This window comes from Macaca nemestrina, chromosome 15, assembly GCF_043159975.1.
Source record: "Macaca nemestrina isolate mMacNem1 chromosome 15, mMacNem.hap1, whole genome shotgun sequence".
Taxonomy (NCBI): Eukaryota; Metazoa; Chordata; class Mammalia; order Primates; family Cercopithecidae; genus Macaca; species Macaca nemestrina.
Genome location: NC_092139.1, coordinates 43,890,111 through 43,903,244, shown reverse-complemented (window position 1 = coordinate 43,903,244; position 13,134 = coordinate 43,890,111). Strand labels below are relative to the sequence as shown.

The 13,134-nt window shown below is 41.6% G+C and overlaps 1 protein-coding gene across 4 annotated transcripts in view; it reads right to left on the bottom strand.

The window, feature by feature from the left end:
- LOC105481524 (synaptosome associated protein 25) overlaps positions 1 to 13,134 on the bottom strand; it is an 87,722-nt gene that overhangs the window by 29,779 nt on the left and 44,809 nt on the right. For all 4 annotated transcript variants that reach the window (XM_011741161.3, XM_011741158.2, XM_011741159.3 and 1 more), the window contains exon 2: positions 1,647 to 1,781. In XM_011741161.3, the coding sequence (XP_011739463.1) occupies positions 1,647 to 1,718 (72 nt within the window). In that variant the 5' untranslated portion in view covers positions 1,719 to 1,781. The remainder of the gene's footprint in view (positions 1 to 1,646; positions 1,782 to 13,134) is intronic.

Sequence of the window (13,134 nt, the reverse complement as noted above, 5' to 3'; positions counted from 1 at the left end):
AGTTGTTGCCTTAGGGTGAAAAAAATCAAGCATGTTTGAAATGACTAGCCTATAGGAGACAGCTATAATAATTATCTTCATCCTTAGATAAGAAAAAATGAGATGGAAAGTCTGAGCTCTGCAACAGTCCCCCAGACACGGCGTTGTCATTTTTTTCCTCAGTTCTTTTGAAACGACTAGAATCCAACAACCAGTATGATTTCTTAAAGCTTTGCTTTTAAGTGACAAACTTATTTTGAACAAGATTCTGCAGGAACCTGAAGGATGTTAACTTCCCTGGAAGACCTGTCAGCTGGCTGCTTTTTGAAACAGAATGGCTGCAAGCAGCAGTCTGCTGGTAAAGGTTTAACTACTGGCTCTCTGGGAAAAATATACGAACACATACATGTATTCAAGGTTATTATTTTACTGATGTAAAGGATGAATAGCACAACATTTATAAATAATAATAAAATATACGATACTCTCTTTATTGTAAATTCCACATAGCCAATTGATTCTCACAGAAAGCTTTTACTGATTTTTGCTGAACTCTTGTATCTATAGCTAACCATGTGATGAACCAGAGTAGTTCTGACATGAATGTTGGTTGGATATTTTCATTTATGTTAATGAGTAAGAAGAAAATGAAACAATGAAGACATGTGTTGGAAATTTCTTCATTTGTGAATGACAAAAGGGATTTCTTTGCCTTAGAGAATCATAACTTTCAAATACTGGAAGATTTCCTCTTTTTGTGTTATTCATAGTATAATGGCTGTAGACATACATATTTCTAACTTTAATCTGCATTATTAATATTTTCTCCACTTTTTAAAGTCTAGGCAATCAGCAAAACAATAAGTCAAGTCCTGATCTGCAGTATTTGCAGATTCTTGGGTTATAAATACTTTTACTCTGTCTGATTTTTAAATTTTCAAATATTTTTAGAGGTAGGAGTCTCTCTATGTTGCTCAGGCTGGTCATGAACTCTTGGCCTATGCGATCCTCCTGCCTCAGCCTCCCAAGTAGCTGCGATCACAAGTGCGAGCCACTGTACTCAGCTCTGCCTGATTTTAAGCTACAACTTCATATTACTGATCATGAAGTTGGAAAGATACATGGTGACACATTATTACACCTTATTTCTACCCTACAGATACAATGGATGGATCTCAAGATCCTGGATAATAGTAAAATGTGGCAAAATAATTAGGAAGTGATGAGGTTTGAGTGTTTATTACTTTTGATTTTAATATAATCTATCTAATTGTCAGTTTATATGATTCAATTTTAATAATGGCTGCATTTAGCAACCAGCTTGCAAAGTTCCTGAAAATGTTAACAATCTGTTCTTAGAACTGAACCTTCTCCAGCATAGCACTGAATGTAAGGCACCCAAAGACATTGCTTTCTTTTCTTAGAGAACCTTGACTTCTCAAGATTTCTAGAAATTGAGAGTTACGACCAAGGCATTAATTTGTATACAGGTTTTGTAATCAACTCATTCTGGGCTGCAGAAGGCTTAGCTGTATAGAAAATCAAAGTCATACTACTTTTTCTAAAATTGAGACATTGAAAGAAAGCCTTTCCTTACCTAAACCTGAAAAAGACAAACCACTCAGGCCTTCATCTTTTGCCTCCCTTCCTAGGTCTCCACTCCTTACCTCATCAGCCAACTGGTCAGCCCTTCGCTGCATCTCCTCCAGCTCATTGCGCATGTCTGCGTCTTCGGCCATGGTAGCGGTGGGGAGTGGCTGGGCGCCTGGGCTGGGGGGTCAGTGATGGGTTTGGCTCTGGACCTGGAAAGAAGTAGATTTGAAAATATGAGAGCTTATATATGTTCATGTAGGTGTGTGCAAAGACCAGAAAATCTAAATGGCCCATATTCAGTCCACATGACTCAGTTTTCTGATCTGAAAGCCATGCTCAGACAGGGGTCAAGAGAATTGTGCTATTTCTCCGAAAGGTGCCACAAATACATACTTGCCAATTCTACCACGGAGGTAGACACCTATCTACCTATGAAATATTTCTAAAGAGACAAACTACCCAAGGGTTGGGAATGATGAGGTTGGAGGGGTGTGGTTTGGGGTTAGTGCACTTTTATCGTCACATTTATTTATTTATTTAAATAGCTCTATTAAGGTATAACGGATATACAGGACACCCCACATATGTGAAGTGGACAACTTGAGAAGTTTTGACATATGTATACGCCCAGAAAACCATGACTGCAATCAAAACAATGAACTTAGCCATTATTCCCCCAAATTTCCTACCCACCCAGTGGTCCCTGCCCTATCCCACATGTCTATGCCCAGAAAACTGCTGATCTACTTTCTTTTCTTTCTTTTTCTTTTCTTTTTTTTTCTTTTTGTTTGTTTGTTTGTTTTGTTTTGTTTTTGAGACGGAGTCTCGCTCTGTCACCCAGGCTGGAGTGCAGTGTCGCGATCTCGGCTCACTGCAAGCTCCGCCTCCCGGGTTCACGTCATTCTCCTGCCTCAGCCTCCCGAGTAGCGGGGTCTACAGGCGCCCGCCACCATGCCCGGCTAATTCTTTGTATTTTTAGTAGAGACTGGGGTTTCACGTGTTAGTCAATATGGTCTCGATCTCCTGACTTCGAGATCCACCCGCCTTGGCCTCCCAAAGTGCTGGGATTACAGGCGTGAGCCATCACGCCCAGCCTGATCTACTTTCTGTCACTATACATTAGTTTGCATTTCCTACAATTTTATATAAATAAAAATCACTTAGTAGGTACTGCTTTTTGTCTGCCTTCTTTCACTTAGCGTAATTATTTTGAGATTTATCTATTTGGAAGCATGTATTAATAGTTCATTCCATTTTTGTTGTTGAACAGTATTCCATTGTATTTAGAAGCATGTGGAAGCCAAAGGCAGAAAATCTTTCCTCTATTTCAGTTGTCATCAGAGGTTGCCAAAAGGGCTTGTGTGAGGGTGAGCTGCTATCACTCCAAAGAGGATGGGTCCTTGGCCCTGAAAGGTGACCAGTCCATTTCTTGGCTACTCTCTTGAAATCCCACATGGTACAAATGACGGGTACCAGGACTGAGTCCATTCCAGAGAGAGCCCTCCTTCCTCCTTCCTTCTCCAATATTTATTGAGCACCTGTAATATGCCAGGCAGTGTTAGGTACTAGAGATACAGTGATGGACAAGATAGCCAAATTCCCTGCCTTTACAGAATTCAGTCTAATTGGGAAGATGCAAGCAAAAGAGGGAATTAGATGATTCAGGGTGATTATAATTACATTAGGGGTCATGTCTGGTGTCATGGGTGCCCATGGGTTTGCAACAGGCCTCTCTGAGGAAGTCATGTCCCCAGGCCATTGAAGGGAATGGGGTAAAGGGCCTGGTGGGGTAGGTATTTGACAGGGTGAAAAACTCTCTGTGAGTAGCACATTTGAAGAAGGCATGGGCTCTTGTCTTGCAGCTGAGATGGTCAACTGTGCGCTTTATCCTCACTGTTGCATGGTAGAGCGTGATCTCTGGGAAATGGCTGTGCAGCCAGGAATTACATTTCTAGTTCCCATTGCAAGAAGTGGTGTTTTGTGGCTAGAGACAGTCCATGAGTGGTAGTAGAACAATGTGTGTTCCTGTCAGTCTAAGGCAGTTCAGAAGCAGGTATTCTCCTCCCTCTCTTTCTCCTTCTGCCAGAAAAACAGAGTCTTAAAGGATGGCTAAGCCATGAGACCATGAGACAGAAAGAACTTGGGTCCTCCATATCCCTGCATGGAGGAAAGTGACTCCTGGCCTGTAATACCTGAACTCTCGTGTGAGCAAACAATATTTCTATTATGCTATGGAAAATGTGAGGGTTGTTTTGTTATAGCAGCCTGTGTTACACTAACTAGTAAATGTCTGACGAAACTTAAAATGGAACAGAAACATTGCATATGAGCATGATTTCCTAACCAAAAAATGTATTTGTGTTTGTCCTTCTATTGAAAACTGAAGCTGGGAAAGGAAATTAGATTTAGGGCCTTGGGACACTACCATGTTTATTATTAATATTATTTGCATGAGAATGACAATCACTTTTTGGAAAAACAAAAATGAAAATTCTGTATGAAAAAAATTCAGGAACATACTCAATGGGAGGCAAGGGAACAAAAGTTCCCAGAGGCAGGTCCTGGATCTGATCCTGGGGGAGCAGGCTCTGCCATCTCGCCTCCCGGGTGCACGATTCTACTGCTTTCTCAACAAAGATGGAATTTTCTAGGCTTTTAATTTAGTACATATTAATATCACTTTCCAAATTTATTGCTCTTGTGAAAAAAAAAATCATACTATTTAGGGCTCTTAGATAGGAGGAATCCTAAAGTGAAACTTCTTTGGAGATAACAGGTTTCACAGGTCTCTACCCAGTGACTGCTGGGCAAAGCATCAAATATGAAATCAGTAAAAAAAGAAATAACAAAGCTTCAGGGTTGCCTTATTCTACCACTGGCATTAAACAAATAATGGAGTAAGTTTATGTGAGGTTAGTTTTATGGGCAGTCATTTAATGACTGACAGAACATCTTACTATGAGCCTGCTAATTTTCAAATGCGTGTTCTGGCCACTAGAACATGTGCTCGTGAGATGATGTAGAGATGTGAACACTGTGTTTTACTTAAATACACGAGACTTTATTTCCATGTCTCCATTTTAGAAATTAGGATCTAGAAAACAGACACTGGAAGGAATTTACACCAAGTCACTCCTGAATCTTAAGATGCACAGAAATGAAACTCCACTATTCCCAAGTGACGGGGGATCTATCCTCCAGAGTAAAGCAGTGGACCCGTGGGGAAGTTGAGTAGACTGTGGACCATAATTTAGTGGAGTGGGTGGATAAAGGCATTGGTGTCAGACAGATCTAGCTGGATTGTTGGCCCTGGTGTTCAGAAGCTGGGTGAGTCTGGGTAAGTTCATCGCCATCTCTAAGCTTTAGTTTTCTCAACAGGACAAACAATACCAATCTCATGGGGTTGTTGAGGGGAATAAATGACAGAAAACCTTGTTTGTAAAAAAGGATGTGGAGTTTAATATTCAGAAAGCCTCGCCCATTCAGGACAGCCCCACACACACCCTAGGCGAAGAGTGGAACAAACCCGGTATTTGTTAATCAGCTTGCCTCTACTAACGGCTGGGCACGAGGCATGTTGCTGTGGTGCTGAGCACCCATGGAAGCTTGAAACCAGGGAAACCAGCAGAGTGCCTGAGCCTCCAGTCTCCAAGCAGCACCTCTCACAGGAGTACCACGAGGAGACAAACAAGAGTGCCTTCTGGCCCCGTGTTCCATCTTTACATTTTGCTGCTGGGTTCCTGGTGGGGGAAATGTCTATCTTCAGCCAAAGCAAGCCATTGACTTTTCCTTTTAACAGGCCAGTTTATTAGAAGGCAGGGGTCCACATGCTTTCAGACCTGTAGTGCTATTGCTCTGTCCCAACTCCTTCAGGTCTATTTGCTGATGAATGTTTCTGTGCATGCTCTCTCTCTTCTCTCTTTCTCTCTCTCCCTCCCTCTCTCTCGCTCTCTCTCGCTCTCTGTCTGTCACACACATACTCAAGTTTCCTGTGTTTCCTTGGCAATCTCCTCTCAAAGTTATTATTCTCAGCATGTGAAGAACAGCTGTAGGGCGCCCTGGCTCCAAGCTGACAGCAGCCTATCTAGGTCTGGCTGATGGGCAGCTGGTGCCATGGCGGAGAAGCCATGTGGCAGATACCCTTGGTTTCATCACTTTCATGGTTCCCCCAGGAGCTCCCACACCTTTGTCCTGCTCTAAAACCCGGAGATAATGTCTGCGATTTGGGAGGAGGGCTGATGAATCCAATGGATCTCAAACACACAGAATTTCAAAGCTGAAAAAGCAATTCCCCCTCTTCTAATAAGAACGGCTGGAGAGTGGGCGTTGAGTGCACCTCCAGATCTTCTGTTGGGATGTTTATTGCTAGTGTTTAATAAATTGTTCCTATAAACCCCAAACTCATGCATGTTAGCATTCTAAAAGACAGCAGCTGAAGAGGCATAAGGATGTTTATTAATAGCAATTTCAGTAGCTGAAAGGATGTCAGTAGTGAAGTGGCATTTATGATCAAGGCAGCCTGTAATACGTCCCTCATATTAGCACATTAAACTGCCATCTTGTGTGTTGCAGAGCAGGTAGAAAGAGGAAACTAGGAAGCAGAGGAAAATAAGAAGAAAAGCCACTCAAAACTATTCCCTGAGGCTCTGATGTAAGACAACCTCCCAGTCTATTAACAGCCTAACAGTATCTAATTAATTATCTCAAATCACCAGTGCTTATTAGCAAAGGGTCTGGCCCCTAGTAAGGGTTCAATTCGTGTTAACTGACATGGATGAACTATTCTGACACCCCCAGGTAGCATTCAGTGTTCCCAAATCAGCACTTTTCAAGGTGTGGTCCAGGATAGAGCTTCTGAAACCTCCCCCAGAGTCAGAATAAGCAGAAATCTTGTTAAAATGGATTGCTGGGCCCCACCCTCAGGGATTCTAATTCAGTTGGTCTGAAATGGGGTCACTGATTCTGCATTTCTTTCTTTCTTTCTTTTTTTTTGAAACAGAGTTTTGCTTTGTCACCTTGGCTGGAGTGCAGTGGCGCGATCTCAGCTCACTGCAACCTCTGCCTGCCGTGTTCAAGCGTTTCTGCTGCCTCAGACTCCCAAGTAGCTGGGGTTACAGGTGCATGCCACCACGCCCAGCTAATATTTTGTATTTTTAGTAGAGATGGGATTTCACCATGTTGGCCAGGCTGGTCTCAAATTCCCGACCTCGGGTGATCTGCCTACCTCGGCCTCCCAAAGTGCTGGGATTACAGGCGTGAGCCACTGCGCCCGGCTGGAGTCCTATAGTTATATAGAGTGGGAAACAAGGGGCAGGCTACATTAACCAGGGACTTTGGAGAAGTTAGGGCCCACAGGCCAAATCTAGCTATTTTTGTATTGGCCTTGAGCTGAGGATGGTTTTTACATTTTTAAAATGATTTAAAAGACTCAGAGAAGAAATTTTGTGACATGTGAAAATTACATGAAATTCAAATTTTAGGGTCCATAAATAAAGTTTTACTGGAGCACACACACATCCACTTGTTTATCTGTTGTCAATGGCTCCTTTCACGCTACAACAACAGAGTTGAGTGGAAAGACCATATGCCCCGAAAAGCTGAAAACAGTTACTACCCGGCTTTATGCAGAAACTATTTGCAGATTCTTAGCCTAAAAAGAATTAAGCAAAAAGTCTGAAACTTTTCAAAATTAATCTTAATATCCTCAGAGCATTATATATTTCCCGTAGACACACATGGTATATTTTTTCTGTTCCTATGTGTCGGTAAAATCCCCTTTTCATGGAGCTTCTAAGGTGGGTTTAGTGTTTTCTGGAACATATTTTATTTTTAATTTTTTAATTTTTTATTTTTATGATGGAGTCTTGCTCTGTCGCCCAGGTGGGAGTGCGGTGGCACAATCTTGGCTCACTGCACCCTCTACCTCCAGGGTTCAAGTGCAACCTCAGCCTCCCAAGTAACTGGGAGTACAGGCATGCACACCACGCCTGGCTGATTTTGTATTTTTAGTAGAGACAGGGTTTCACCGTGTTGGCCAGGCTGGTCTCGAACTCCTGATCTCAAGTGATCCACCCGCCTCGACCTCCCAAAGTGCTGAGATTATAGGCGTGAGCCACTGCGCCGGACTTCTGGACCATATTTTAAAACAATGCATGAAGTAAAACACAAGATATAGAAACAAATTTGCCTTTGATCGACTATTCCTACAGGGTTTTAGGATTGCAAATCAGATTTAATCTATACGATTGATTGCAATGTTATAGGGTGCCCTTGCGGCCCTCAAAACAATTTCTAACTTCTGCAACCAGCTGCGGACAAATGTTCCCAGTCCCAGTAGCAGTGGTGGGAGACAGAAACATCTGAGACAGATGTTTAACATCAGAAACGGAAACATCTGAGGGTCTGTCACTGTCAAGATACTTGCTTCAAGGTGGGCAGGCTGCAGTTATTCTTTAGTGTCAAGGGTAATTTGAAAAGCTCTTTATTCTTTAATGCTACACATAAGTCTATCTGAAACCTTCATGACATGGGGGGCAAATGGACTCCACAGAAAACTGTTCTTCCCTGACAAGGGGCTTACTTAGTTAGGTGCCTTAGGGTAAAAATGCTTTCCTGCTGAAGACTCTGAACTGAAATATGAGTTTAGTGCCCAGGAGGAGAGGTGAGTGTGGATAGGGCAGTGTGTGCTTTTTGATACACAAGGTGAATAGAGACATGGCTATTATGCTGGGGACATGGGTCATTAGTCCAAGTGCCAAAGGACAGGAATGTCTCAGGAAAGGTGTAAGGAAAGTGTACCCTGAGCTAATATCTATTTCTTTCAGTTCCTCTTTTAATAAATAAACCAAACTAACAAATATGTATAAATCAACACCCATCAGCTGAATTATCACAGAGAGCCGAAAACTACATCTTGATGTCTCACCACACTGTTCATCATCTGTAGGAAGCTTCTGCAGGATACATCCTTCTCTTCCTGCAGACCCTGCCTATTTTCTGGTGGAGTTACACCTTTAAATTCAACAAAAGTTTATGAAAACTCACTATATTCAACAAAGCCTAAAGAAGAACAAAAGGATTTTATAAACCAAGCGGGACAACTCTCCTTATCTATTAATAATAATCATATTAACTAACACTTATGGAGGGCTTACTCTTTGTTGGGTATTATTTTAAGTGTTTTTCATATAATATATACATTTACACAAACTTTCAGTGACACACGGTGTGCATACTATTACTATCCCCACTTTGAGATTATGAAGCAGGCTTAGTGGTAACTATTAAGATTAGGCTAAATGTTAGATCAAGAGTTTGGGTCATTTAAAAAATATATTTTCAAGCATATTTATTCTCAAAGCAAAGTGTGCGGATATTTCATGTTTTAATTAAAATCTGGAGACTACTGGCCGGGCACGGTAGCTCACGCCTGTAATCCCAGCACTTTGGAAGGCTGAGGTGGGCGGATCACACGGTCAAGAGATAGAGACCATCCTGGCCAACATGGTGAAACCCCGTTTCTACTAAAAATACAAAAATTAGCTGGGTGTGGTGGCGTGCACCTGTAGTCCCAGCTACTCAGGAGGCTGAGGCAGGAGAATCACTCGAAGATGGGAGGCGGAGTTTGCAGTGAGCCGAGATCGCGCCACTGCACTCCAGCCTGGTGACAGAAGGAGACTCTGTCTCAAAAAAAACAAAAAAACAAACAAAAAACCTGGAGACTATTTTTAGCTTCATTTACATATTGGAAAACAACATAGAGTGATTTGACAGGTACACCTCAGTAAATTCCAGTTCTCACTATTGTTTATCATCTCTACCTGTATTTTAAATCACTGGTTCTTTCACACGCCCTACTCCCACCTTTATTCTTATTTATTTTTTCTTCCTAAGATGTGTTATTGTGTTGTTCCTTTTATGTCTTCTTGAATTGACAAATGACTCATTTACTTGGCATTTTTTTTGTTTTGGGTGTAGTATACTTACTGCTATAAATTGTCCTTTATGTGTGACTGTGGCTGTATCTTACAGGTTTTGGCATATAGTATGTTCTTTGTTATTTATTTCTATATAGTTTTAAATTTCAGTTTTAATTTCCTCTCTAATGCAAGAGTTATTTGAAAATGTGATGTTAAGATTGAAATATTAGAGGGTTTTTTTGTAATTTCTTTTTTTTTTTTTTTTTTTTGAGACAGAGTCTTGCTCTGTCGCCCAGGCTGGGGTGCAGTGGCCGGATCTCAGCTCACTGCAAGCTCCGCCTCCCGGGTTTAGACCATTCTCCTGCCTCAGCCTCCCGAGTAGCTGGGACTACAGGCGCCCGCCACCTCGCCCGGCTAGTTTTTTGTATTTTTTAGTAGAGACGGGGTTTCACCGTGTTAGCCAGGATGGTCTCGATCTCCTGACCTCGTGATCCGCCCGTCTCGGCCTCCCAAAGTGCTGGGATTACAGGCTTGAGCCACCGCGCCAGGCCTTTTTGTAATTTCAAATTTTATTTTCAGTATGTTGAAAGTGGTCTATATGATTTTTACTTTTGGGAATTTATTGAGATTTCCTTTGTACCCTAACACATGGCCAGTGGCTATGAATGTTTAATTTGTGTCTGAAAAGAAAGTCCATTCTGTCTTTGACTCTTAACTACCCATCTATTGACATCAAATCAAGCAGAAAAAGAAGGTTTATGTTTTCAAGCTCTTTAAATTCCCTAAGTCAATTTGACCTATTGATTTTTGAAAGGGGTGTGTTCAGGTCTTCAACAGTGAGTTACCTCCATCAATTTCTTCTGTTTCAGTCCATTTTTACTCTTTACATTTGGCAGCTGTGTTGTCATCTGTTTATATGTCCATGGTTGCTACCTTTTCATAGTGCATTATTGCTTTTGTCAGTATTGAAGATAAGTATTGCTACCATAACTCTGTTCTACTATGTTATTCATGTGGCATAACCTTGATCAAACTCAATCCAATCAAATATTCATTTCTCTTAGCCTTATGTCTCTCATCTTCATCAAACAAACCAAAACAACAGCAACAACATCAAACTAGTGCATCGAAGCATCTAAGTCATGGGTTAATGTGCTCTCATTTGGTTCACGGGAGTCACCCTTTTTTCTCCGGGTTTCTATTCTTGCCCTCCAGAAAGAGCCAGTACTTGGGTTTGCTTGGAGCCTAATAATATCTTTCCCTGGCTGTAGTGGCATGGGAATATGAACAAAAATGGGTTTAGTGCTATTATTTTCACTGGATGAAATTTCTTAAAGAGAATGCAACTGTAAGATGGAAAGTACTTATTCTAAGGGAATAGTTAAGCACAGTGACTGCTGCTGAGACAACTCCCTAAGGCCCCTTATTGAAGGGGTGAGTGAAACTGGTGGAGAGGTGATTCCTTCCATTTTCTGAATCATCAGAATTTGCCCCAGGTTTGAAGCAGCCTTTCCCTGTTAGGCAAAATCAGCTGCATCTATTCTAACATTCTATGCCACATAACTGTTAGTTGTCAAAACACTCTTCATAATAATAGTTATTTATCAAGAACTTGCAATGTGATAGGAATCAAACTAAGAACTTTATATAAAACTAGGGGGATTATATAGAAATCCCCAAACCTTTGGTACTCTAAATGTGTTCCCCAGACCAGCATCAGCCTCACCTGGGAGCTTATTAGAAGTTCCACCCCAGACTTATTGGATTGGATCACTTACTGAACAACATATCAAGCACTAAGTTTGAGAAGTGCTGCCCCAAATCACATTTTCTCCATATTAGGCTGGTAGGTGTGAGAGGTGGAGTTCCCACCTTGGGGGTGACTCTGTGCCTGTGCTCCACTCTTCACCACGCAATGTTATTTTAACCTTGCCAATTTGCATGTCCTACAGACTTCCAACATCATTTACTTCCCAAGCTGACTGAAAGCTCCATGGGACCATTGGTTCTGAGTCTCCTAATGGTGCCCTGCACTGGAGGGTGGACGAAATGACCGACTTCCATGAGATAAAGTCTTGTATTCAGAAAACAAAGAGAAGATAGTTATTAGAAAAAGCACACTGACGACGTTTTGTCTCTCCCAAATAACAGGGTTTGTGAAGGCTTGTTGTATAAGACAGGGGAAAAAGAAACTGAGGATTTTGTGTACTGGAGACTCTGTAGATGGTACTGATAAATTATTCTTTTTCCTTTGCAAATAATTAAAGCTCATGTCTTAAGGCAAATTAAGGATCAGAGCAAAAAGAACTTTCAGCAGATAACATGTTGTAAGTTTCTGTTTACATTTCTATCACTAAGAATGGATACTTCCTAAATCTGCCGTGTTCATAGATGTAAATTTTCTAAAGTATGGAATGGACTTGGCGCCTTGTTACTGTTTTTGAATATTCCTGTGCATGAAATTCAATCTCCTCTTTTCATAGCAGGAAATACTGGTTTTAAACTATTTCTTAGTTAAATCAAAAGATTGTATTTCAAATATGATGAACACACGTCTTGTGAATGAATTGATATACCATCTTGCATCTATTTTACACCCATTTTCTGGATAACAGATGAGTTGCAATGGCTCACAACAGGGCCTCTTAGAAGCATGGTCCGAGATCTCCTTGCATCAAAACCTTTTTTAGTTGCTTGCTAAAATGCAGATTCCCAGTTTTACCTGTGGAAAGCAATCTGTGGAGGTCGGGCTAGTATCTGCATTTTCAACAACAACCACAGGTCCTTCTTATGCCCCCCAGAATGGAAGGATCCATGTGTAGCATGACTTAGGGATGAAGGTCTTTGCAACGATCCAGTGGAAAACTCTGGTAACCTCATGATAAACCATCCAAAGACACAAGAACACGGTTCCCCAGCATTGAGAAGGCCATCTTGATCTGAGGTGGGGGTCCCCTTTCCTTCCCACCATGTTCTTTTCAATATTTGATGCTATAGTATGTGTTAAACACCATTAATATGCTTCTTATAGGAGAATTTGGCTGAAGAACAATCTCAAGTCACAAGTACTTTAACCAGCCCACAGAATTGTCACCCGCTCCCACAGTGTCTCTGGGGAGAGGCACTAGCATTAAAGCCCAATTCCTTTCAAGCTTGGTTAATCTATTTCCCAGAACATTCCACCCCACACCATTCCTAAACGGGATTCTATATCTGTATGTCTGGATATAAATAGATGCAGTCTTGATCTGGTTTCTTCTGAGAAGGGAAGTCTGGCTTCCCTGATATGCCCCTTCCCTGGGCTAGTCCAGGATTAATGACAGCATCGTGAAAAGTGGCCTCTGCTTGGGTTTTGTATTTTAGGGTGCTGGGTCTGGGGAGGCCTGGCATTTAAATGCAGCCAGCATTGGCATTTCTTAATTGTAACAGGGCATCCAGCCACAACCAACACTGATTATGCCTAAATCTCTCTTTTTCGAAAATGCCAATGTTTCTTTTGTCTGTTTTGCAAATGTGGCTAAATGGGTATTTAGCCCTGTGGTTTGTATTATGCAACAGTTCCTGATTGTTTACTTAGGAGCCAAAGCACAGCGGCCTCACTGACCAGGAGAGAGAGAAGAGGGGCCCCAGTCTTGTCTCATTG